This window comes from Nematostella vectensis, chromosome 12 (genome assembly GCF_932526225.1).
Source record: "Nematostella vectensis chromosome 12, jaNemVect1.1, whole genome shotgun sequence".
Classification (NCBI taxonomy): domain Eukaryota; kingdom Metazoa; phylum Cnidaria; class Anthozoa; order Actiniaria; family Edwardsiidae; genus Nematostella; species Nematostella vectensis.
This window is the reverse complement of record NC_064045.1, coordinates 13,249,611-13,275,423: the sequence shown is the minus strand read 5'-3', so window position 1 is coordinate 13,275,423 and position 25,813 is coordinate 13,249,611. Positions and strand designations below refer to the sequence as shown.

Genomic DNA, 25,813 nt, shown 5'->3' with positions numbered 1-25,813 from the left:
AGGTCGTGAGGAGGTGCCAAAGGCTTGGTTACCTTGGCAGGTGGCTTAGAAGATCATCGAGTTGCCGGTACCTGCCGTCCTCGCAGGGAAAAGCAGCCTTCGAGCGCCTTGGGACTATAATTGGGACTATAATAAGACGCACTTGTGTGGTGTGAGATGACACTACGGGCAGCGCCCCGGGCGATAGAGGGTTTATGATGATAACGAGGCCCATAATTTGCAAGTTCTGGACTTGTTTATGGAGATAATCTAACGGTGAGTTTTTATCACATGAGTTTGCGACTGAGGATACAAAACAAAACCAATGTCACATTACACGCTGTGATTTACATAGATTGGAATTTTGAAAGAAAACTATTTGTTTCACCTGAAATTATTATATTCTACTTTCCAAAAAAATAATAACACGAAGACAGTGTAAAATTCAGCTGCAGTGTCTTACAAAACGCTTCACTAATCAATGCAAAAAAACCTTTGATACATTAGCTAAACTAGAGAGAATTGACTTTAACTTTAAGGAAACAATTCGACATTTGCTAAGTCAAATGTACCCACCTGTACAAATTTAGCGAATACAATAACAATATATTTGTTTAAATGAATCAAGTGTCACTTGATCGAACGGTTATGATAGCTGATGACAGATTAAACTCTCCACTGTTCCAGACTCTTTATTAACGTTTTCCTTGTCAAATACTTTTTCTACAACACTTGCTGATTGGTTGTTAGCTTTGGTAATTCAGGGGACACACGGGATTTGTCATTCACACAGCCCTTGCAGATTCACTTGAAGCAAAAGTTAGTCTGATCCAAGTTAGTCTGATCCAAGGCGTGGAAGTTAGTCTGATCCAAGGCGTGGAAGTTCGTCTGATCCAAGTTAGTCTGATCCAAGTTAGTCTGATCCAAGTTTGTCTGATCCAAGTTTGTCTGATCCAAGTTCGTCTGATCCAAGTTCGTCTGATCCAAGTTCGTCTGATCCAAGTTCGTCTGATCCAAGTTAGTCTGATCCAAGGCGTGGAAGTTCGTCTGATCCAAGTTAGTCTGATCCAAGGCGTTTGATCCAAGTTCGTCTGATCCAAGTTCGTCTGATCCAAGTTCGTCTGATCCAAGGCGTCTGATCCAAGGCGTCTGATCCAAGTTAGTCTGATCCAAGTTAGTCTGATCCAAGTCAGTCTGATCCAAGTCAGTCTGATCCAAGTTAGTCTGATCCAAGTTCGTCTGATCCAAGTCAGTCTGATCCAAGTTCGTCTGATCCAAGTTCGTCTGATCCAAGTTAGTCTGATCCAAGTTAGTCTGATCCAAGTTAGTCTGATCCAAGTTAGTCTGACCCAAGTTCGTCTGATCAAAGTTCGTCTGATCAAAGTTCGTCTAATCCAAGTTCGTCTGATCCAAGTTAGTCTGATCCAAGTCAGTCTGATCCAAGTTAGTCTGGTCCAAGTTAGTCTGATCCAAGTTAGTCTGATCCAAGTTAGTCTGATCCAAGTTAGTCTGACCCATGTTAGTCTGATCCAAGTTAGTCTGATCCAAGTTCGTCTAATCCAAGTTCGTATGATCCAAGTTAGTCTGATCCAAGTTAGTCTGATCCAAGTTAGTCTGATCCAAGTTAGTCTGATCCAAGGCGTCTGATCCAAGTTAGTCTGATCCAAGGCGTCTGATCCAAGTTAGTCTGATCCAAGGCGTCTGATCCATTAATGGCACGGCGCGGAAGGCAAGCCTACGTTTTATACACGAGAGATGAACTCAAATGAACTTAGAATTTTAAGGCTTCCTAAATTTGATGAGTGGGGATTTCGATCAGTTGTATTCATGCGCGTACCCAGAATTGGCTCAGGGGAGGGGAGGGGTAACATAACCCTGAACACCGATGATAATAATACATTTCTAAAATATATTATCGTGCTGAAGATCAGCTATTTTGGAATTACCGAGGTGCTAAGAATTTTGCGTTAAGGTTATCTAGAGGTCTGGCCCTTCTCCTAGTCTCATTTCAGGAGATACGACTCCGGCAGAAACAAAAATTGCCAGCCTTGAAATATGTCTGGTAAATTTCAACCATTCTTTAGCAAACCAATACGAGAAGCCTCCAAACTTCATGGTCTGGTCACAATAAGTTTATGTACTGTACACAGGAATCCTGAAAACTAAGTAGCATTACCCGGCGTGATGCTTTGCTGAGCAGGTGACACAGGACTTCGGCAAGAATGCGTTACAATATTATTTCTGTCACGCTGTTTGCCATGTGTGACCTTGCGATACAGGTCACCAGCAGGATGGCGTTACAAGGACTGAACGATGGAAAAACAGCTAGGTCACCTGTTGCTCAACTCTGTTCCACCTGCGAAGTTAGCAAATATCATAGTCACCGGCGATGGAAAATGAGGTGATCACAAATTGTTCCCTGAGTTATCTACATCTGTGTGCTATGGAAATCATCTGAACGGAATGTCAAAGTGCTAAGTAGGTGTTACGGGGGAAACTGTGGAATTTGTCACAAATGATTGGATTGATGAAGAGTTTTTGGTGAAGACTAAATCACACTAATCCCAATGTAATTCAGTGTAATCGCTTATTCACAAACTTCTTATATCTCTCGGCGAAAAGGAGAGGAAATCCAATCTTTAAACGAACACGGGACAATAAAAGGAGTCTAAAGTCAAGGGCACTGAAAGTCAGGAAAATATTAGTTTACATGAAAGGTAATGACATAATAATCAAAAACTCAATACGACAATCACAAGGATCAGTAGGGAAGAGATCAGGCGAAACATGGAGGACATAGCACCAAATCTAACTGTTTTAACTGGAGAATTCGGAGAACTTTTCTTCGATGACTACAACCCGTGCGCGAATGTCTGCCGCCCGCCAAACATCGAAGAATTCCCGCCGGATGTTCTTACCCAGGATCAGCGATTTTACGGTGGAGTCATGTTACATGTCATCTTCTCCCTTCATTTATTTTGCGCTCTTACAGTAGTCTGTGAGGACTTCTTCGTCGCCTCCTTGAACAGGATAAGCATGTGCTTGGGGCTGAAGCCTGACGTCGCAGGAGCGACATTTATGGCTGTTGGCAGCTCCGCACCTACCCTGTTTATTGCTATCATATCTATATTCTTCACAGAAGGCGATATTGGACTAGGAACTATTGTGGGTAGCACTATATTCAACACTTTGTTTATTATAGCCTTATGTGCTATAGGATCGGGTGTTACATTACAGCTCGCTTGTTATCCGATTTCTAGAGATTCTACGGTGTACGTAGCGAGCGTGATAGTGTTGATGGTATCTATCTACGATAACAAGGTCTACTGGTACGAAGGGCTTATTTTTGTGATTGTCTACGCGATATATATCGTCATTATGTACTTCAATGATCAGGTCGAAGGACTTTGTAAAACCGTCAAGAAGAAACTAAAGAAGAAGAAAGTGAAGCCCGAGGGGGAGGGGCAAGGGGTGGATGAAGACGGAGGCGAGGAGAGTGAGGACGAGCTGAACAAAAGCGAAGACTGGGGCTTCCATGATACCCCCAGAACGAGACTCAAGCCCCCAGAAGGCGCATGCGCGAGGGCACTATGGGTTTTCACGCTCCCCTCTATACTAGTGTTCTACGTCACAATTCCCGACTGCCGGAAAAAGACATGGCGAAAGTTCTACTTGGTCACCTTCACTGTAGCCGTCATCTGGATGGCGGTGCTCTCATATTTCCTTGTATGGATGGTCGCAATCATTGGCTACACCTATACGATCCCAGAATGCGTTATGGGCATGACCTTCCTGGCCGCGGGCTCAAGTCTACCAGACGCCATTGCGAGCCTGGTAGTGGCGAAGCAAGGTTCCGGTGACATGGCTGTCTCAAACTGTATTGGCAGCAACGTGTTTGATATGTTGTGTCTAGGGATACCGTGGTTAATAAAAAGCGCGTTTTTGCAGCCCGGAAAGCCGGTTGTGATACAAAGTGAGAATATCTTCTTCACGTCGGCCATGCTGATTGGTAGCATCGCCGTTACGTTTCTGCTAATCCAGTTTAATAAGTGGAAACTCAATGTCAAAGTAGGGATCGCCTTTCTTATCATGTATTTTCTGTTTTTGATTGTAGCGACTTACATCGAGTCTTTACCGTGTATTAAATGCGTCACGGGACCATAAAACGAGGAAAAATCTCTCCTGATTGCAATCGATCCTGACACTATAGTTTCTAAAGATTAGTGGATACGTTATTTAGTGAATGATAATGAATCACAATTACCAGAACTATATACTACATGGATTCGAAAAGAAAATCTTAGAGAGTTTCTGGTGTGTATAGGAAATTTATTCGTGTCAAGTCAGTCACCTATGGGCAGAGTAGAATTGCAGTTTGGCAGACAGCTTGGGGGCTAGACCTGACCTAGGTGCTTGGGGGCTAGACCTGACCTAGGTGCTTGGGGGCTAGACCTGACCTAGGTGCTAGACCTGACCTAGGTGCTTGGGGGCTAGACCTGACCTAGGTGTTTGGGGGCTAGACCTGACCTAGGTGCTTGGGGACTAGACCTGACCTAGGTGCTTGGGGGCTGTTTACTGAAGGCGCTAGAGTAAAAGGAAGGACTTTAACTCGTATCTATCTAACCAGGCTTGCTTTAACTGCGTTTTTGTCTCAGATAAGAGCGAAGTCCATAGGGCCGCATAACAAACGTTACACAGCGAACAAATGAGTTCAATTTAAAAAAACTTTTAACCTATCTCATGTGTGCTTAAAGAAAAAGCTAATGGCTGTGCTAAAGGCAACGATATGTCCTTTCGTGAGATAGTATCAATTGAGTGGTTGTTATTACTGTAGATTGAAAATGCTCGACTTTTCGGGCGAGTTTTGTGTTTTTTCCACTATCAATGTATTGGAAGTACATATGAGCTAATATGCGCTACGGGCCTTCAAATGCCTGAGCAAAAAGTCTATTGCTTGGGCTCAATTTTATTCTCGCGCGAAATTGACTAGGTACATACCTCATGTGGAGTCATTCCTCGTTTGCTCCCAACCCCAGACAAGGGCAATAGCAACATCCCTATTTTCTAGAAAATGCCATGCACGTTTTACTGGCAAGACAGTTGGTAGTATATTATAGCTTGAGATTGATTGAAATATTTAATAAAATTCTTCAAAATACTGGATTCTGGTGCTAATTAAAGGATGACCCTTCTAACCAGTATGCAAGAGTTTCGAACATTTATCAGGGACAAATACGGGATATCGTTAATAGGAGTCACTTCTTGAGAAGGAGTCACTAGCTTGTAGGGAGGTAAATTTGTGATCTGTAGCATTTATACCTTCCAGAATCCCAGCCCGTAGGGGGTGGGGAGGGGTGGTTTATGCATTCCCCTCCCTGTACCCACCACAGTACAATCGATAAGAACGCTCACATACTTGGTTTGTAAAGCTGCATTTCGCTCAAGGGGGTCGTTTCTCAAAACTCCCGGTAATTACCGGGCCCGTTAGGGTACCGGGAGAGTTTTCGGGATACGTTTCTCAAAGCTTGCGGTAGCGTCCCGGCTGTTTACGGGTTCCCGATAAGCAAATTATAATTTTCAGAGTTAATGAATAAATTGGCTAAATAATTATTGAATATCAATAAAAATCGTAGATTTGTCGATATCTGTAGACAACTGGTACCCCAAACACTGCTGTGGCATCGGCACTTTTTGAAAAAAAGACAAAGAACAAGTAGATAAAGTCTCATTTTGTAGCAAACTACCAATATCTTCGCAAAGTTGTTTACATTTTTTTAGGCGCACGGTGGCAGCTAAATGTCAAATCATTTGACAGAAAAGAAACCTGGTTGGCTTTTTGTGCGAATCCCATAAAATGATGTTAGCCGTGATTGGCCCACTTCTTTCCGGGCAGTGATATGGTTTCCTCAAGTGATGAAAATTCACTACAACTCGACACAACTTGAAAATGGCGAGATTTAATCGGAAAAAAAGCATCAAATTGGATAGTTCAAATTGGCCAATTCTAGATGAATAGTTGATCTATAAATTCAGCTGAAAATATTAAGGAAAAACATCGTTTTGGGTACCAATTTTCGCATTAAAAGTAATTCCCGGTAAGTTAACGGGAGCTCTTGAGCTCCCGTAAGTTAACGGGCGAGTTACCGGGATTTTTTCCGGGCCCGACAATAACGGGCGTTTTGAGAAACACCCGTAAAGTTTATCGGGACTTACCGGGTGACTTTCCGGGTTTCCGGGTTTAACGGGACTTTTGAGAAACGACCCCCAGGATTTGTCAAATTTGAGTCTGTTTAAGTATACCATCAATTTGAATGTATTGACGGTAGTTCTAGAAAAGGAGTTGAAGTTACACCAGTCGCTCGTCATTAGAAGGCTAGACTTGGGCACACAGAATTAAAAGTCTGGTAGAAGAAGCTAGGAGGCGATTTTTAGCTGGTCCAAGGGTTCGCAAAATACAAAAAAAAAACGCACAAAATATTATTCTTGTTAAAATGAAAAAAAAAATGTAACGTATCGACTTTTGATTAACAGGGAATAAACATCCTCATCTGGTCGCTATGTTACCACCGCCTGAAACAGGTAGCCCGCAGGAAAGCCACCACAAGCATACCACAGCACAGTTCTTTAACCAGAGCCACCACTCAGTGATCGACGTCCTTCATTATGAAACGATATTCACCCTTCAAGAGCGACGTCACGGCGCAGTTATCATCCACACGTTCATCTGCTTGTACTGCTTTGTGGCGCTCGCCATTCTATGCGATAACTACTTCTGCGCTTCGCTAGAAAAGCTCTGTAAGAGGTGAGGTATTCTCCAGATCATCCTCGTAAAAAAACTTATCAGACTTTAACAGTGATAGTGTCGTTGAAGTTAAATTTCAATAAACCATTCTAATTTCAAATACCAGATTGTTCTCGTAAAAACCATCAGACTTTAACCGTGGATTACTTCTTCTTTCAATAAACAGTTGTATTTTCAAATACCAGATTATCCCCGTAAAAACTATGACTTCAACAGTGGATGTTGTTGTTAAAGTTTACTTTCGCTAAACCGTTGTATTTTTTAAATACCAGATTATCCTCGTAAAAACCATCACATTTCAACAGAGGATGGTGTTGTTGAAGTTTACTTTCAATAAATAGTTCTATTTTCAAATTCAAACAATACTAAAGAAGTGGCTGACTGATTTTCTCCAGTCAGTTCTTTCTGACTCGTGTTCTCTACCATTTCTTAGGTTACGTATCCCGACGGACGTTGCAGGCGCAACCTTCATGGCAGCCGGCAGTTCTATGCCGACCTTGTTCATTGCCATCGCTTCCGTTTTCATGGGAGAAGGAGACATCGGCCTCGGTACCATTATCGGCTCATCAATGTTCAACATTCTCTTTATCACAGCCATCTGTGGCTTATTTTCTGGAATGGTTATCTCACTACACACGTGGCCAATAGTGCGGGATTCCTGTGTATATGTGGTGAACCTGGTGGGGCTACTAATAGTGATTCACGATAACGTTATTCATTTCTACGAGGCTCTGATTTTTCCGGTTTTGTACACCGGGTATATTTTGATCATGGTGTTTAATACGCGTCTAGAAAATGCATTTGAATCGGCGTTTGAGACATGCTGCGATATTAATAAGGGGATGGAGATGGTTGAGATGGAGGACCCCCTGGAAGTGTTCGACATTGATGTGGAAAGAGACACGAGTCAGGGTGATGACAGGGGGGAGCAGGTGTCCAAAGATATCACTGGTGACGGAGGGGTTAAGGCTGATTCTGAAAGCATAACATTGATGGATGAGGTTTTGAGTGATAGGTCGGTATTGAATGAAAGTGAACGGGAAGGGAAAATTGAACCCGATAATGAACAAATTGACCGTAATGATATAACAAATCGTGGTCACAATGAAGGAAATAAACGAAAGGGACATAACGAACGTAGGAAAGAAACCGAACCAAAGGAGTCTGAAAAGCGAAATAAATTAACTGAACTTGACGGAGCAACACACAATAAGCAAAACGAGGATAAAATAGACGAAAAAAATGAAAACGAGCATAATAAACTTAATGAACATTGCGAGGGAGATTCACACAATGAGGGTAAAATGGACAAAGAAAATGAACGAATTGAGCAAAAGGAGGATGCTACAAAGAGCGGTGCCAGTGGTTCACATCAGAATACACCGTCTCATATTCACGGGTTCAAGCCCTCTTGTCCATTCACACCCCCTTCTACTTTTTCCAAGCGAATAGTCTGGATTTTCATGCTACCAGTCCATCTCGCCTTCTACGTCACAATGCCAGATTGCCGAGTCAAGAAATGGGAGGCGTGGTACCCAGCAACCTTCGCGCTATCAATCATTTGGATGGCTGCGCTGTCATACGTGCTGGTCTGGACAGTGTCAATCATCGGCGAGACCTTCAGCATCCCCGAGTACATCATGGGACTTACTTTACTAGCCGCCGGATCCAGTGTCCCGGATGTTATGTCCAGTCTCATCGTGGCCAAACATGGTATGGGAGACATGGCGTTAGCCAATTGCATCGGTAGCAACATATTTGACGTCCTATGCCTAGGCCTACCGTGGCTTTTAGCAACGACCGCTGTCCACCCGAACAGTGTTGTGCTTATTCATAGTGGGCACATTGTATATGTGTCTATGTGTTTGTTTGGTACGGTGCTAACTATCGTCTCGGCAATACATCTTAACGGTTGGCGTCTCGACAGACGCTTGGGTGTTATACTTTTTATCGCTTACGCCTTCTTTTTGACATCGGCGGTGATTCTTGAGGCGATACCGGGTAGGCCTGCGGGCCAGGGCATGGAGAGTAAACTTATACCACACCACCCGAATCGCTTACCGCGTAAGAGACTGGGGCATAAACATAAGGCAGGAACAAAGGTATAGCGTGACGTCACGCGTTACCGGGCGGGCCTGGGCATGGAGGGTAAACTTATTCCTCACCACCCGAATCACTTACCGCGCAAGGGACTGGGGCATAAACATAAGGCAGGAACAAAGGTATAGCGTGACGTCACGCGTTACCGGGCGGGCCAGGGCATGGAGAGTAAACTTATACCACACCACCCGAATCGCTTACCGCGTAAGGGACTGGGGCATAAACGCAAGATAGGCACAAAGGTATAGCTTGACGTCACGCGTTGCCGGGCGGGCCTTGGCATACTTTAAAGAAAACGTGTTCTACCCCGTCATGCCCTATTTTTTTCCTATTGTTCTTTGCGATATGGAAAAATCCACGATGTAACTCGCGCTGAATTTCCATTGCGAAAAAATAAAAACACGGTGAACATTAGAAACTAGGCGGGTGCCTAAGTAGACAGGGTGCGCATACAACCCCCCCCCCTCCCCCCAGGCTGACAAAATTGGGTCATTCCTTATTGAAGGATCGTCAAATACTATCTTTTTTGCATGACATCTGTTAGTGCGCAAGCCGCCTAATCAATCCCAATCCTGGAATACTGCTGTAATTATAAAACGAAAAACGAAATAGATAAATAAATAAGTATTTAAAAAAATAAATGCAAATAAATAAAAATGATAATGTAACGGTACGCGAAAATACTGCACCTAGCCAATACCCTGTGTCCATGGAAAAGAATTTAACAAACGTATTAAATATTCAATGTTTCCTCGAAGGTGCATTTACTTTACCCCGACGATCATCTGCTATGCTATTTGAATCTTTTTCAAATGTGAATCGCGCGCGATTATCCCGTTTTTTTACTGTCCGGAGACAAAAGTAGGCCTTTTCCGGTGCGCGCGCGTAACATAGCGGACAAAAAAAGATTTTTTTATCCATCACAAATTGGCGTCCTTCCCACCATCAAACAGATTGCAGTAATCAAAGCAAATAATTTATTAACAATTTTAAACAATTATCTCTTAAATTGTTAAATATATCTTCTACCCACATATATTTCATTTTTTGTTTGGGTTGAAAACTGGGCGAACTTTATAAAAAAACAATTCGATTGTTCTTGATAATCTTTTTTTAAGGGATCTGGTTGAGAAATGATCTATTCCAAATGACATCTTATTATCAGTATTATTTTTTGCTTGTTCTTGGATGGTTGGGCAGCTCATGAATTATAATTTTTACTGTAAGAAAATATAGGAGAAAACTTTATTTTTAAAAAATAGAATATTTTGAATGTCTATGTGTATTCAGGAAATCCTATAATCATGTAAAACTGCAGAGAATAAACCGTCAAGTTATGAACTCAAGGCGAAAAAAAAGATCACTACTTTATATATATAACATCTCATGTAAAAGCAACGATACCAATTTTTAAAAGAGGCTAAGAATGGAAAAAAGGGAATCAAAAACAAGCTTCTTTTGTTAATTGTAAATTGATTTTCTGACGGAGAAATGAATACTCTGGAGCCCCAAAAAAACATTAAAAAAAATGAATACTTTGTTGGATAAAACCTCTCAAAACCCTTACATTGGAATGAATACCACAGCAGAACCCGTTAACTGGAACCGAGATGGGTTCCTCTTGGATTTGGTCTCAATATTTAGTCATTTTTTTAGCTTGAACTTTCAGCTAACTACCGCTGATTATTTATCTTATCCGTTAAACACATCTTTCCTGGTCAGCTCTACTAAAAAAAGGCCAACCTTGACGGATTAAGAAAAAATGGGGCGCGGGGCAGACCATGGGAAGGCAGATGCGCGGAAAGGATTGTGGGAAGGCCAAAAATAATCACGTGATGACTTTGGGTAAGAGACTGCGCTAAAAGTCTAACCTCGAAACAGCCTCCTCAGGATACGATGACTTTAGTTGTTTGCAGGAGAAGCGGGAGGGAGGCGTTACGGTCGCTATGCCACCTGGGAAAAAAGGCGAGAAAGTAAGAGTAAACAAACAATACAACCAATTGCAGCTAGAGAAAGCGGATTGTTTAAATTTGTACGACGACAATAACAGAAGCAATAACAAAACAACAAGAATCAACAAAAAGTTGGCCACCGATATAAACAACCAACGATCACACAGATGCAGCACCATCTATGCGCAATTAACAGCAAAAAAAACAACGTTGACGACTACATACACACAGTTAGGATAACGACAGTGACAAGGTTCAGCGATAACTTCGAAGAATTGTAGCAACAACAGCCAATTAGAGAATATTATCAAAAGGTACAACAAAAAGCAAAATAGTACAAATACCTTCCTGTCACCCAGTCTGGTTGCGGGTTCAAAACCACGGGCGCAACGCTAGGAAAGAGAATGAAACGAACAGAGGAAATATAATAAGTATAATCATATCCATCATCCACTTATTTTCATTGTCAATCCAATACCAGTACCATTGTCATCATCATCGTCATCGTTATCAGCATCGCCATCACCATCACCATCACCATCACCGCCACCACCGCCGCCGCCACCACCATCAGCATTAGCATTAGCATCACCATCACCATCACCATCACCATCACCGCCACCACCGCCGCCACCACCGCCGCCACCACCGCCGCCACCGCCACCACCACCATCAGCATTAGCATGCATCGTCATCAATACCCAGATTACCCGATAGCGTTTTGCACTCACTTTGGCAGCTTTAGAAGGTTAATGAGCTCCTGAGATCGGATCAATAGGTCCTGGTAACATCCGGGATCTGTCAGCATTTCCTAGAAAGAAATAGTTATGTTATTGATTCGTACCTGATTGAATTGAATTTCAATGTCCAGATTCCCTAGTTCTGTTCTTCAGCCTTTTAAGCCTTCTTAAGGTGAAAATCTCATGTTCTTCTACCTTCTCCGCAGGCATCTTCAGTGTTTTTTGGACTTTTTCAGTTTTTCTGAATTTGCCTTCTGCGGTGCTATTCATGGAAGAGAGCCTAGGTTTCAGGCAAACGGTTCGGAAACACCAGTAGCGAGATCACAAATAATTAGTTTTGTTTTATAATAAGCTCCATGCTCTGGGGTGTGCATGGAAGTTGTCCCCAATCGAGGTTCGCATTGTATATATGCGTCTACAGTCTGTTTGTCCAGCGGACATAGTAGAATTCGAAACCGGACTATTAAAGTGCGAACAAAATGACCTAGAACCACAGCATAGCTGTTGCCGCCGTATTTACCGGTTTTGTGCGGACGATTTTACTGCAGCAAAGAATAGCTCTCTGGACGAGATCTTGGCATCTTGAAGCAAGCTGGAAAAAAATGAATGGGCTCTTTCAAGGTACAAGTATCATCGGGTAGGGCCGTGAAATCGGTATTGATTGTGCAAAAGAAACACTAAGACTATGAGAGCGCTATGTATGTGGGGTGGCGGGGGGATCTTACCCTGAATGGTGAAAGTCACTGATTGTAATGTTTTATTAAGAGATAGAGATTCATTTCATTCATTTCAGAGATTCATTGGTATTGGTATAGTTTGGTGTAACCGTGAAAGGTGATCAGAGCTGTTCGACCCCAAGATTTTTCTCCTGCGGTCGAGTTTTTAAACGCATCTCTTACCTTGGCGAGAGTTGTCATCAGCACAGATATCAGTTTCCCTGTGAATGGCACCTGCCAATCAAAACAATAGGAGAAGCCTTAGAGAGCCTTGTAGCACTAGGAAGACTAGCAATGTTTCTTTAGAGAGCAGTCCAGTTCAGTATGGCTGTTTTGAATGGAATTCCTCTGAATACGGCGGGAACTTTCTTAAAGCCCTTGAAAGCTTTTTATATTTAAATCAACGTTTCTTTAGAGAGCGGCCAGTTCAGTATAGCTTTAAGAGTAAAGAGCAGGTACTTTCTTAAAGGTTTGCTGTTACTATGACTCACAATATTTCATATTAAATTTAAGACCACGATGGAACCCACCTTGCCAGGCGAGGATTGCATTACAATCTCATACGTCAACGCCTCCAGACTCTAAGAATTGAACAAAAAAGAAGGAATGTGCTAGATGAAGAGGGATAACTAACAAATTTATAGTGAAAAGTACTACATTCTACTCGCCCCTTGGGTGGTTCTAATCTCCTTATTCCTAAGGTATGTAAGGTAATTGCCTCTGACTCCTTGCCCCTTAGGTATGTAAGGTAATTGCCTCTGACTCCTTGCCCCCAAGGTATGTGAGGTATTTGCCTCTGACTCCTTGCCCCCAAGGTATGTGAGGTATTTGCCTCTAACTCCTTGCCCCTAAGGTATGTGAGGTATTTGCCTCTATCTCCTTACCCCTAAGGTATGTAAGGTAATTGCCTCTGACTCCTTGCCCCTAAGGTATGTGAGGTATTTGCCTCTGACTCCTTGCCCCTAAGGTATGTGAGGTATTTGCCTCTGACTCCTTGCCCCTAAGGTATGTAAGGTAATTGCCTCTGACTCCTTGCCCCTAAGGTATGTAAGGTAATTGCCTCTGACTCCTTGCCCCTAAGGTATGTAAGGTAATTGCCTCTGACTCCTTGCCCCTAAGGTATGTGAGGTATCTGCCTCTATCTCCTTACCCCTAAGGTATGGGAGGTATTTGCCTCTGACTCCTTGCCCCTAAGGTATGTGAGGTAATTGCCCCTGACTCCTTGCCCCTAAGGTATGTGAGGTATTTGCCTCTAACTCCTTGCCCCCAAGGTATGTGAGGTATTTGCCTCTAACTCCTTGCCCCTAAGGTATGTGAGGTATTTGCCTCTAACTCCTTATTCGTAAGTTATGTGAGGTAATTGCCTCTGACTCCTTGCCCCCAAGGTATGTGAGGTATTTGCCTCTAACTCCTTGCCCCTAAGGTATGTGAGGTATTTGCCTCTGACTCCTTACCCCCAAGGTATGTGAGGTATTTGCCTCTAACTCCTTGCCCCTAAGGTATGTGAGGTATTTGCCTCTAACTCCTTGCCCCTAAGGTATGTAAGGTAATTGCCTCTGACTCCTTGCCCCTAAGGTATGTAAGGTAATTGCCTCTGACTCCTTGCCCCTAAGGTATGTGAGGTATTTGCCTCTGACTCCTTACCCCTAAGGTATGTGAGGTAATTGCCCCTGACTCCTTACCCCTAAGTTGTGTGAGGTAATTGCCCCTATCTCCTTATTCGTAAGTTATGTGAGGTATTTGCCTCTGACTCCTTGCCCCTAAGGTATGTGAGGTATTTGCCTCTGACTCCTTACCCCTAAGGTATGTGAGGTAATTGCCTCTATCTACTTATTCTTAAGTTATGTAAGGTATTTGCCTCTATCTCCTTACCCCTAAGGTATGTAAGGTTATTGCCTCTGACTCCTTGCCCCTAAGGTATGTGAGGTATTTGCATCTAGCTCCTTATTCCTAATGTATGTGAGGTATTTGCCTCTGACTCTTTATACCTAAGGTATGGGAGGTATTTGCCTCTGACTCCTTACCCCTAAGGTATGTGAGGTATTTGCCTCTGACTCCTTACCCCTAAGGTATGTAAGGTATTTGCCTCTGACTCCTTGCCCCTAAGGTATGTGAGGTATTTGCCTCTGACTCCTTACCCCTAAGGTATGTGAGGTAATTGCCTCTGGCTCCTTACCCCCAAGGTATGTGAGGTATTTGCCTCTGGCTCCTTATCCCTAAGGTATGTAAGGTAATTGCCTTTATCTCCTTATTCCTAAGGTATGTGAGGTATTTGCCTCTAACTCCTTGCCCCTAAGGTATGTGAGGTAATTGCCTCTGACTCCTTACCCCTAAGGTATGTAAGGTAATTGCCTCTGGCTCCTTACCCCTAAGGTATGTGAGGTATTTGCCTCTGACTCCTTACCCCTAAGGTATGTGAGGTAATTGCCCCTGACTCCTTACCCCTAAGTTGTGTGAGGTAATTGCCCCTATCTCCTTATTCGTAAGTTATGTGAGGTATTTGCCTCTGACTCCTTGCCCCTAAGGTATGTGAGGTATTTGCCTCTGACTCCTTACCCCTAAGGTATGTGAGGTAATTGCCTCTATCTACTTATTCTTAAGTTATGTAAGGTATTTGCCTCTATCTCCTTACCCCTAAGGTATGTAAGGTTATTGCCTCTGACTCCTTGCCCCTAAGGTATGTGAGGTATTTGCATCTAGCTCCTTATTCCTAATGTATGTGAGGTATTTGCCTCTGACTCTTTATACCTAAGGTATGTGAGGTATTTGCCTCTATCTCCTTGCCCCTAAGGTATGTAAGGTAATTGCCTCTGACTCCTTGCCCCTAAGGTATGTGAGGTAATTGCCTCTGACTCCTTGCCCCTAAGGTATGTGAGGTATTTGCCTCTGACTCCTTGCCCCTTAGGTATGTAAGGTAATTGCCTCTGACTCCTTGCCCCTTAGGTATGTGAGGTAATTGCCTCTGACTCCTTACCCCTAAGGTATGTAAGGTAATTGCCTCTGACTCCTTGCCCCTAAGGTATGTGAGGTATTTGCCTCTGACTCCTTACCCCTAAGGTATGTGAGGTATTTGCCTCTGACTCCTTGCCCCTAAGGTATGTGAGGTATTTGCCTCTGACTCCTTACCCCTAAGGTATGTGAGGTATTTGCCTCTGACTTCTTGCCCCTAAGGTATGTGAGGTATTTGCCTCTGACTCCTTGCCCCTAAGTTGTGTGAGGTAATTGCCTCTATCTCCTTACCCCTAAGGTATGTGAGGTATTTGCCTCTGACTCCTTGCCCCTAAGGTATGTGAGGTATTTGCTTCTGACTCCTTGCCCCTAAGGTATGTGAGGTATTTGCTTCTGACTCCTTGCCCCTAAGGTATGTGAGGTATTTGCCTCTGACTCCTTGCCCCTAAGGTATGTGAGGTATTTGCCTCTGACTCCTTGCCCCTAAGGTATGTGAGGTATTTGCCTCTGACTCCTTGCCCCTAAGGTATGTGAGGTATTTGCTTCTGACTCCTTGCCCCTAAGGTATGTAAGGTAATTGAATCTGACTCCTTACCCCTAAGGTATGTAAGGTAATTGCCTCTATCTCCTTACCCCCAAGGTATGTGAGGTAATTGCCTCTGACTCCTTGCCCCTAAGGTATGTGAGGTAATTGCCTTTATCTCCTTATTCCTAAGGTATGTGAGGTATTTGCCTCTGACTCCTTGCCCCTAAGGTATGTGAGGTACTTGCCTTTATCTCCTTATTCCTAAGGTATGTGAGGTATTTGCCTCTGACTCCTTGCCCCTTAGGTATGTGAGGTAATTGCCTCTGACTCCTTGACCCTAAGTTATGCCTGGGGCGTCGGGTCTTCTTGACCCTGAGGTATATAAGCGGTGGTCCTTATCTCCTTGACCCTCAAGTACTCCAGGTTGACCCTGATGCACAAGGATGTGGGAAAAATGCTTGTTGCTGCTTACCTCGAAGTACTGTACGATCATGGGAACAGTGCAGCCCTTGTAATAGGATGCTGAGGCATATTCACCTATCGACCACACCTACACAACAATACAAAACATTACCAATAGACTAAGAAACGGTATTAAGACATCTTAAATGTGCGTTTATTTAAATTCGTTTTAGAAAATTATTTGCAAGGTTAAATTTTTGAAAATTCCTTGAGTTTTGACACGAGCATATTCACCCCCCAAATAATGAGAGTGTTCTATCAAGAAGGGTGGCGACTCACAAGGTTTATGAAGAAATTCTGTTTGTCGAGCCCAAGGTTTTTCATGCCGGCAATGAACTCTGTGATGTCCGGTTGATGGGTAGCGATCAGACTTGGATACGTCTGGAAAATCAGAATTAGCTGCTCCGCTAGAATTCTATGAAGACAAAAGGGATAAACAGTCATGAGCTATCAGCAAACAGACTTGAATACGTCTTGAAAATCAGAACTTGCTGCTCCGCTAGAATTCTATTAAGACAAAGGAATAAATAGTCCTGAGCTGAAACAATATTGCACCTAAAAAGGAAATCTTGGGAATTCTGGGAAGCATAGAAAAAAGACAGCGATGATGATGTCTGATAAGTCTGATAAATGAAGATGACAGTGATATAAATAATATTGATAGATATTGAAGGTAATGGTCCATGGCGTTGGCTGTTGTGGTAATGTTGATTTAGTGATATTGATGGTGATAGTTGTTGATGATAATGGTGATGTAAAGGATGATGAAAATGGTGATGGTGATAGTGATGATGGTAATAATTGTTATGGTGATGGTGATGATTAATTATGATGTCGTGTTGCTGTTGATGATGATGATGATGATGATGATGATGTGATGATGATGATGATGATGATGATGTGATGATGATGATGATGATGATGGTGATGATGATGATGGTGATGGTGATGGTGATGGTGATGATGGTGATGGTGATGGCGATGCTGATAACGATGACGATGATGATGACGATGGTACTGGTATTGGATTGACGATGAAAATAAGTGGATGATGGATATGATTATACTTATTATATTTCCTCTGTTCGTTTCATTCTCTTTCCTAGCGTTGCGCCCGTGGTTTTGAACCCGCAACCAGACTGGGTGACAGAAAGGTATTTGTACTATTTTGCTTTTTGATGTACCTTTTGATAATATTCCTTTTGATACTGATGATGATGTGACAAGTCATACAATGGCTCTTACCTTCTGATGGTGATGGTGATGGTGATGATGGTGATGATGATGATGATGATGATGTGACAAGTCATACAATGGCCCTTACCTTCTGATGGTGATGGTGATGGTGATGGTGATGGTGATGATGATGATGATGTGACAAGTCATACAATGGCTCTTACCTTCTGATGGTGATGGTGATGGTGATGATGGTGATGGTGATGATGATGATGATGTGACAAGTCATACAATGGCTCTTACCTTCTGATGGTGATGGTGATGGTGATGGTGATGAGGATGATGATGTGACAAGTCATACAATGGCTCTTACCTTCTGATGGTGATGGTGATGGTGATGATGGTGATGGTGATGATGGTGATGGTGATGATGATGATGATGTGACAAATCATACAATGGCTCTTACCTTCTGATGTGTATATCACAGTTCTGCACGTTGTAGATCAGCACACTCCTCTCCAGGATTACGGGGACAAGTCTGCTGACGATGCTACAGTCCGCCTCTGACATCAGGACCTTGAAATATGTACTTAACGAGAACACCAGAAACACCATCAACAAACTAAGCAAAGCCTTGACGCATGTGGCAAAAACATTACAAATACCATCAACGACATGCTTGGAGACCAAGCGGCCTTTGCAGGCACTCCCAAAGGTCTTTTACACGGCCGAAAGAGGAAGCGCTAGATCCTCAAGCATGCAGCAATGAGGATAGGGTGAGGTCTCTTTTATGGGAAACGTATTTGATAGTTATACTGTTAAGTTCCATGGTACACAGTATCACCGAATAATGTAATAACTGACACTTTATGTAATACCAACGCTTGATGAAATAAAATTCGTAACTTCACATGGTCTCTTAGTTGCACCCCCTTGACCCTTAGACCACTTACCATCAGTTTGGTTGTCTTTTTACTCGAACCGAATCGAAATTTGTTTTAAAATTTGTGGTGATTACATTAAGCGTCAATGTGTTATTACATTAATCGGCAGTTATTACATAACACGGTGGTACACACCTATTAAGGTAGACGTTAGTCTTAAATATCTGATGTACTATTTCAAGGAAAATGATGGAAAACTGGGTCAGTAAGTAGAGTTGGTCGCTTTATGCGGTTACCAGTTTGCAGATACCGTAGGACGATTTCTGATTCAATACAAACCTCAATAAAGGTGTAACGATTTGTGATGAGACCATGACCCTTGGGTGTTCTACCATGTCAGCAAGCAGCTCGTGTAACACCACCAGCCTGTTATCATAATAGCATTCATATGGCGCTTATAAAGTATTGGCCATGTTCTAAGCGCTTCAGATTTTAAATCCTAATACATGTCGAAAATGGCCCAACCTGGAACTGAGGAATACAAGCTTCTAGTAAGCTCACATACGTTCAGCAAGTCAAATTATCTCCACCGGGAATCGAACCCGTTTCAGCAGAGGTAAAAGACCCCATACTTTGAAATGCTAAGCAACTGGGTCATATCTATGTTTTTTTAGAAGATCATTATGGTAACGATAACGGATGGTGGATATGACCATGTTAAGAATGTGGTGATAACAATGAAGACGATGATAACGATGTTGATGAATAAGAATCATGATGAAGTTGATGCTTACAGTAATAACTCTGATGGTGATGGTAACGATGGTGACGTAGGTGATCTAATAATAATGCCTACTTGCTGATGGTGTCTCCATGCCCTGCTTCAGGCCTCAGGATGAAGCTGAACAAAGGTTTGTACTTGGAGTCAAGGAAGGAGTCAGCAGATGTTAGCTTTGTGCTGGGAACATCACTACTTGATTTCGCTGCAGACAATAAACCACAGGAAAGCAGCGACCCAGGATGAGACACAGGTTAACCAGTAATCAGGTACAATAAAAGAACTGCATACCTCTGGCATTCCAAGATGTGCACATGGCGGCAGACAGACATGGCAGGTCTAGCAAACTATGAAACACCTACGAAAATACACACGTTCCTTTAGGAATGAGGAGAGCTAGGGTTACTAGAGGTATAAGGGTTTGCTGGTGGGTAGGGGAATGTCTTGAGGGATAAGGGTGTGCTGGTTGGTAGGGGGGTACCTTGAGGGATTAGGGTGTGTTGGCGGGTAGGGGGTGCGCCTAGGGATAAGGGTGTTCTGGTGGGTAGGGGAGTGTGTGCCTTGAGGGATAAGGGTGTGCTGGTGGGTAGGGGAGGTGTGTGCCTTGAGGGATAAGGGTGTGCTGGTGGGTAGGGGGTTCCTTGAGGGATGAGGGTGTGCTGGTAGTTAGGGTGTGTGCCTTGAGGGATGAGGGTGTGTTGGTGGGTAGGGGGTGTGCCTTGAGGGATAAGGGTGTGCTGGTGGGTAGGGGGGTGCCTTGAGGGATAAGGGTGTGCTGGTGGGTAGGGGGGTGTGTGCCTTGAGGGATAAGGGTGTGCTGGTGGGTAGGGGGGTTCCTTGAGGGATAAGGGTGTGCTGGTAGTTAGGGTGTGTGCCTTGAGGGATAAGGGTGTGCTGGTAGTTAGGGTGTGTGCCTGAGGGATAAGGCTGTGCTGGTGAGTAGGGGGGTGCCTTGAGGGATAAGGGTGTGCTGGTGGGTAGGGTGTGTGCCTTGAGGGACAAGGGTGTGCTGGTGGGTAGGGGGGTGCCTTGAGGGATAAGGGTGTGCTGGTGGTTAGGGGGGTGTGTGCCTTGAGGGATAAGGGTGTGTGCTGGTGGGTAGGGGGGGTGCCTTGAGGGATAAGGGTGTGCTGGTGGGTAGGGGGGTGCCTTGAGGGATAAGGGTGTGCTGGTGGGTAGGGGCGTGTGTGCCTTGAGGGATAAGGGTGTGCTGGTGGGTAGGAGGAGTGCCTTGAGGGATAAGGGTGTGCTGGTGGGAAGGGGGGGTGCCTTGGGGGATAAGGGTGTGCTGGTGGGAAGGGGGGGTGCCTTGAGGGATAAGGGTGTGCTGGTGGGTAGGGTGTACTTTGAGGGATAAGGTTGTGCTGGTGGGTAGGGGGGAGTGTGTGCCTTAAGGGATAAGGGTTAGCTGGTGGGTAGGGGGGTGCCATGAGAGATAAGGGTGTGCTGGTGGGTAGGGGGTACCTTGAGGGATAAGGGTGTGCTGGTGGGTAGGGGGGTGCCTTAAGGGATAAGGGTCTGCTGGTGGGTAGGGGGGTGCCTTGAGGGATAAGGGTGTGCTAGTGGGTAGGGGGGTGCCTTGAGGGATAAGGGTGTGCTGGTGGGTAGGGGGGGTGCCTTGAAGGATAAGGGTGTGCTGGTGGGTAGGGGGTGCCTTGAGGGATAAGGGTGTGCTGGTGGGTAGGGGGGTGCCTTGAGGGATAAGGGTGTGCTGGTCGGTAGGGGGGTGCCTTGAGGGACAAGGGTGTGCTGGTGGGTAGGGGGGTGCCTTGAAGGATAAGGGTGTGCTGGTGGGTAGGGGGTGCCTTGAGGGATAAGGGTGTGCTGGTGGGTAGGGGAAGTGCCTTGAGGGATAAGGGTGTGCTGGTGGGTAGGGGGCGTGCCTTGAGGGATAAGGGTGTGCTGGTGGGTAGGGGGGGTGTGCCTTAAGGGATAAGGGTGTGCTGGTGGGTAGTGGGGTGCCTTGAGGGACAAGGGTGTGCTGGTGGGTAGGGGGGTGCCTTGAAGGATAAGGGTGTGCTGGTGGGTAGGGGGTGCCTTGAGGGATAAGGGTGTGCTGGTGGGTGGGGGGAGTGTGTGCCTTGAGGGATAAGGGTGTGCTGTTGGGTAGGGGGGTGTGTGCCTTGAGGGATAAGGGTGTGCTGGTGGGTAGGGGAAGTGCCTTGAGGGATAAGGTTGTGCTGGTGTGTAGGGGGGTTCCTTGATTGCACTACAAATCTAACCTCTACTGCTGAGTCTTCTGACATCATCACAGGAAGCAGTTCCAAGAATTCCATGAGAAATGTTCTTGGAAACCAGGCTAAGATCTGTAACGAAGGAAATAAACAAACAACAGTTTGGTAGGCATCAAATGTACCCATATCATAGTGCAACACTGTGGAGGTGCAGGAGTAGTATATTCCAGATGGAGTTTGTCTTACGCTCATGCATGGTCACTTTTATTTCTTTTCATACCTTTAACAGGTTTGGGAAAAACTTGATGAAGATACTTGTAGAAAGGCAGAGCTTTTCCATGTTATTCAGGCAAAACATCACAACATCAAATGCAAATGGAGCGCTATAAGGAATCACAATTAAAAAAAAAGGGAACGTTCTTGACCACAATTTGTTCCTCATTACAACTGTTCATTCTCATTGAGCCTCACTGAAGTTTTTATCCTTTGTTTCACTGAAGTATTTTAAAAAAACAATTTATGTAATCATTACTGTTTATCAAATTAAAGATGATTCAGTGAAAAATTGTTTAACCAAGAACATTAGAGTAGAAAGGCCACATGAAATTACCTTCATCCGAGAAACATGTACATAATTATCTTATATTCTGAGGTTAAAATTGGAAACCTGGGCTTGCAAGAAATATACTTAATATTAGCACAGTTTAAATACTATTTGTATATCTTTACAAACACACCTGAAGTAGTATGCACTAACAAAGTTCCCAAACAGCATCTTGCATGCGGGCTCAGCATCAAAGACAACAGCTTCCCCTGGCGGACACACAGTAAACACAGTCAAGACAAAGTCAAAACCGTTTAGTCAAAAAGCAAAGTTCAGGTTAAAACAGTCAAGTAAAGTGGTCAGAGTCAAGAGAAACAAGTAAAAATAATCGTTACTAGATTCAAAACAAATGAGGATAAAAGTTGTCAGGCAAGCAAGACAATAGTTAATTCAGACTCACGACAAACAAGGGGAGACAAAAGTTTTCAGATTTACAACAAGTAAAGACAACTAATTCCATATTCAATACAAAAGATAAAGCCTACACATTCACGGTTGAAGAAAGAAAGACTTTGATACTCGATATTACCCAGTACAGTGAAACGATGATTATGTAGTGTGGTAGATGACATTCAGACTTGTTTATAACGTCTACACTACATGATGCACTTGGTATGAATATCGGTATAAGGTGCTGTAAGTTACCGTGGTTGAGGAAGAACTGTACAACGGGTAGCATCACCCTCTTCCACTTGCCCATGCTCATGTCGGTGGTGATGCGTCCATACAGCCGCCGTATGATCTCAATCAGTTTAGGGACAAGGGACTTGTCACTTTGGCACAGGAGGTCTAGTATGTGAACAGCCTCAACGATACTCTGCAAAATTCATTTGTGATGGAGGGCAACAATTAAGAATTAATAAGGAATGACTGGACAGACACTCTTTAGAGTATCAATAAATAGCACACATAAAGAATAAATACAGCTGCATCATAGCTCTGATTGCAGAAATTCCATTCGATTGCATGCAATACTAAGTAACAAAATCCCTGAGGTAGCTTATACATTTGACGGATAAAACCGATGATAGAAGGATACATTAAGTGTAGTTATTGACAAACATGTGATGTCTACTTACTCCTTCAAGTAGAACAGCATCCTGCATTTTGGCTGGCTCTGTGAAAAAATATGTGAGATACAGTACACTAAAGAACAGATACACCTTGTAAAGAAGTTTGTTCCATTTTGTTTCATTTAAAGAGGCACTACAGTATGTACATCCGTGAGTACAAAAAGGGAAATAATATGTCCTTTGCAGTGTTGCATTTGAGAAAACATAACCTCTTCTTTAAGATTAAAATCTGTTACTTCTCTTTATGCCCACAAAAGAAGGGGCCTTCTTTTGTCAGCAAAAGGCCTAATACTGTACACAATATAAATTTCAACCTTGTGTTTATCTCCCTGATTCCACCTAGCCTATGTGACCACCTACAAAGATTTCCACAGCTTGTTTATAGCCTTCCTAGTCATACCATTGTTGCATAGTAGTATTCGCAGGGGCGGGTCCTGAATCTCGAAGAGTGCACTATACAATGCTTCCATGTTACCACAGTTTTAATGTATGTGGACAGGATGCCCCTATCATGTCCACCAAAGGGTGAATGTGTGACAAATAAGTTGTTTTAGTAATATTTTTTTTGTCTTTGCTTGTTTTCTATGTGACTGGCCCTGTAATTCTGTGTTATACTGCTAAGAAGTGATTGAACCCCCCCCCCCCCCACCCCAATGGATCAGTCATCGATTTGCTGGAACACCTACTTCTTTCGCTTTGCTGCAGCACCCTTAAACAGTATTCCACGGCCTTCTCCCTCAGCTCCTCCTGACCAGTAAGAGGCCCCTGCTGAGCAGTGTGTGGAAACAGCTTGGTAAAACTGATATTCCTGGAAAGCTTTTTCTGGTGACCTCGCTTGGGCGGTGCATACCTCTCTGTGCTCTCTTCAAGGGTGAGGGGGAAGCTGAGAGGTGTTGAAGCCCTCTCCAGTCCACTGGAGTACAGTGAGGCACGGTCATCAGGGGAAGAGCCTAGAGCTGGAGACTGTGCACCAGACTGATTGTCAGGAGACTGTGACATGGGAATGTAGAAGCCAGCAGAGGTCTGGGATCCAATAGATAGATTGTCCAGGCTAGTCGCTGTTGTCTCGAAGGGTTCTTGTGAGGGGGAGCTGTGTCGTGATGGCTGGGATGTGTCTATAAGTGACCTTGGAGTTGATATTGGGGAGTGTTGGAGCAAGACACCTGATTGGATGTTATTGTCAGTGGGCTGAAGGACATCTGTGTTCATGAGCCATGTTCGCAGCATTGAGAAGCTGTAGATGTTAAGGACTTGATCTGGGAAACAATACTGTGCTGTACAACAAAGGAGAGCAGGTTTCTCAATGCTTTACAGAGTAAACATGGTAGATAAGATTCACAACGCATGGTAGATTTTCACTTTTGAAGGAGCACTTTTACATACTGTAATTATCCCTAAACATTAAACAATTGAAAGACAACCAATGCATACACAATAGCAGAAGTTTAAGTTAAAATCCTACATTGAAAAGGTGGAGGGATGGCCACCTCCAATTTAGTTAGAGTTAAATTAAAAGTTATAGTGGTTTTTTTCGGGACGATATGCGTTTCTTATTTGTGTTGTGATCTCATACAGGTCTGATTTCAAAAGGTTTGTACCCAGGGGGGGGTACAGGGTGCGTTCGCACCCCACCACAATGGCGGAAAGTCCGCTTCTGGTTCACAATAGACATGCTATTTGTAGACAAAATTATAAAACATAAGCAAATGAAATAAAAAAGGCACTTTTGATCACTCTGGTATATCATAAATGTATAGGAAAAACTATTTGTAGCCAAATCCAAGAATAAACGCCAGAGAACTCACCCTCTCCACCCTACCCAGCCCCCTGGAAAATTAGGTCCACTTTTTCGAATTCCCCCCCTCCCCCCCAAAAAAAAAATTAATAAAAAAATCATGGGTACTTGCCTGGGTTGTAACAATGAAACATTCTTCATATTAGATCTTTACCAAATAATGTAACAAATCGTAATCTTCATATTGAATTTATATGATATAAGGTTAACAACCCTTTAAGGTAATTTCTATGTAAGATATATTCACGGCTTGGAATTAAAGGTATTGGTTTTTATCTTCATGCCTACAGTAGACTGCACCTTTTCCATACTTGATCCAGGCCCTCTTAAAAAATGGATTGTGTTTTCATAAACAGTCTTATATTGTTGTTCCCATAACACCCTACCATTCCTACATGCTCATTCATAAGTAACGCTCTGTGTACTAGGCAATCCAACGGCAAATGCATGCTGGTATTTCAAAAATGGTTTTGTTTATTCTATCCTATTTTGATTTGGCCAAGACAAAACATTATAGCATAAGATACAGATAACACAACATGATTCATAATATTTTTTAATATTTTGGTTAAAAGGTTAATTACTATGTCTGATCCAGCTTATCAGGTAAATTTTATGTGGGGAACCTTGTAAATATAAGACAACTAACAGCTTTTGTTCGACTGGCTTCTTCTGATTGGTTCACCACAGAAAATCACCAGTAAGGTATATAGCAAAGGGCGTGTTTCACGCAATTTCTTCAAAATCTTACTATCTTCTAAATGTCCTGCATGCATGTTTGGTATAAAAAGATCCTACGTGGGAAAGTTAAATAAAGCTTTTTGCCTCAGGACAATTGGGACTTTGCCTAGTTTTTACATGGAGCAGTACTTAAACATAAACATGTGATTATATTATTATTTGCTGTTCTCTTACCAATGGTCAGAATTGTGAAGAAGAACCTTGATGCAGTGCCATCAATCTCTGCAACAGACTGGTACTAAGAGGAAAGCAGATGCAGCAACTATTAATCTCTGGTGATTGAAACATATACTGTCCTTTTAGAAAATAAAGTTGTTGTCCATTAAATATTTTTTAGTCTAAAATTGACCTTTTCTATGGT

At 43.3% G+C, this 25,813-nt stretch overlaps 3 protein-coding genes across 8 annotated transcripts in view; 2 read left to right on the top strand and 1 right to left on the bottom strand.

The window, feature by feature from the left end:
* Window positions 1–58: 58 nt before the first annotated feature.
* LOC5520224 (sodium/potassium/calcium exchanger 5) lies at window positions 59–9,299 on the top strand. The gene is made up of 3 exons (XM_001640019.3): window positions 59–255; window positions 6,511–6,781; window positions 7,215–9,299. The coding sequence occupies exons 2-3, from the start codon at window positions 6,537–6,539 to the stop codon at window positions 8,887–8,889; spliced, it is 1,920 nt and encodes a 639-aa protein (XP_001640069.1). The 5' UTR covers window positions 59–255; window positions 6,511–6,536; the 3' UTR covers window positions 8,890–9,299.
* Window positions 656–25,813, bottom strand: part of LOC5520223 (AP-5 complex subunit zeta-1) — a 43,057-nt gene continuing 17,899 nt past the window's right edge. For 3 of the 6 annotated variants that reach the window (XM_048720099.1, XM_048720101.1, XM_048720102.1), the window contains 19 exons: window positions 25,627–25,690; window positions 23,603–24,190; window positions 22,923–22,960; window positions 22,489–22,660; window positions 21,977–22,052; window positions 21,520–21,622; window positions 21,288–21,371; window positions 19,357–19,423; window positions 19,144–19,270; window positions 18,627–18,713; window positions 17,870–17,992; window positions 16,506–16,641; window positions 16,237–16,314; window positions 12,820–12,870; window positions 12,473–12,523; window positions 12,094–12,165; window positions 11,565–11,644; window positions 11,178–11,225; window positions 9,845–10,834 (listed from right to left, as the gene is read on the bottom strand). In XM_048720099.1, coding sequence (XP_048576056.1) covers window positions 10,768–10,834; window positions 11,178–11,225; window positions 11,565–11,644; window positions 12,094–12,165; window positions 12,473–12,523; window positions 12,820–12,870; window positions 16,237–16,314; window positions 16,506–16,641; window positions 17,870–17,992; window positions 18,627–18,713; window positions 19,144–19,270; window positions 19,357–19,423; window positions 21,288–21,371; window positions 21,520–21,622; window positions 21,977–22,052; window positions 22,489–22,660; window positions 22,923–22,960; window positions 23,603–24,190; window positions 25,627–25,690 — 2,112 coding nt within the window. In that variant the 3' untranslated portion in view covers window positions 9,845–10,767. Of the gene's footprint in view, window positions 2,336–9,844; window positions 10,835–11,177; window positions 11,226–11,564; window positions 11,645–12,093; window positions 12,166–12,472; window positions 12,524–12,819; window positions 12,871–16,236; window positions 16,315–16,505; window positions 16,642–17,869; window positions 17,993–18,626; window positions 18,714–19,143; window positions 19,271–19,356; window positions 19,424–21,287; window positions 21,372–21,519; window positions 21,623–21,976; window positions 22,053–22,488; window positions 22,661–22,922; window positions 22,961–23,602; window positions 24,191–25,626; window positions 25,691–25,813 lie in introns of those variants that run through there. The other 3 variants (XR_007305288.1, XM_048720100.1, XM_048720098.1) reach the window with 3 other exon arrangements.
* LOC5520225 (sodium/potassium/calcium exchanger 4) lies at window positions 2,319–5,942 on the top strand. Its single transcript, XM_001640020.3, has one exon. It carries the CDS (start codon window positions 2,767–2,769, stop codon window positions 4,141–4,143), a length of 1,377 nt encoding a protein of 458 aa, XP_001640070.2. The 5' UTR covers window positions 2,319–2,766; the 3' UTR covers window positions 4,144–5,942.

What these genes read in the sequence shown, in the direction of transcription:
- LOC5520225 (XM_001640020.3), top strand. Translation starts at nt 2,767, where the DNA reads ATGGAGGACATAGCACCAAATCTAACTGTTTTAACTGGAGAATTCGGA.
- LOC5520224 (XM_001640019.3), top strand. Translation starts at nt 6,537, where the DNA reads ATGTTACCACCGCCTGAAACAGGTAGCCCGCAGGAAAGCCACCACAAG. An exon ending in CTAGAAAAGCTCTGTAAGAG is followed by an intron (nt 6,782 to 7,214) that starts GTGAGGTATTCT and finishes ACCATTTCTTAG; the next exon opens with GTTACGTATCCCGACGGACG.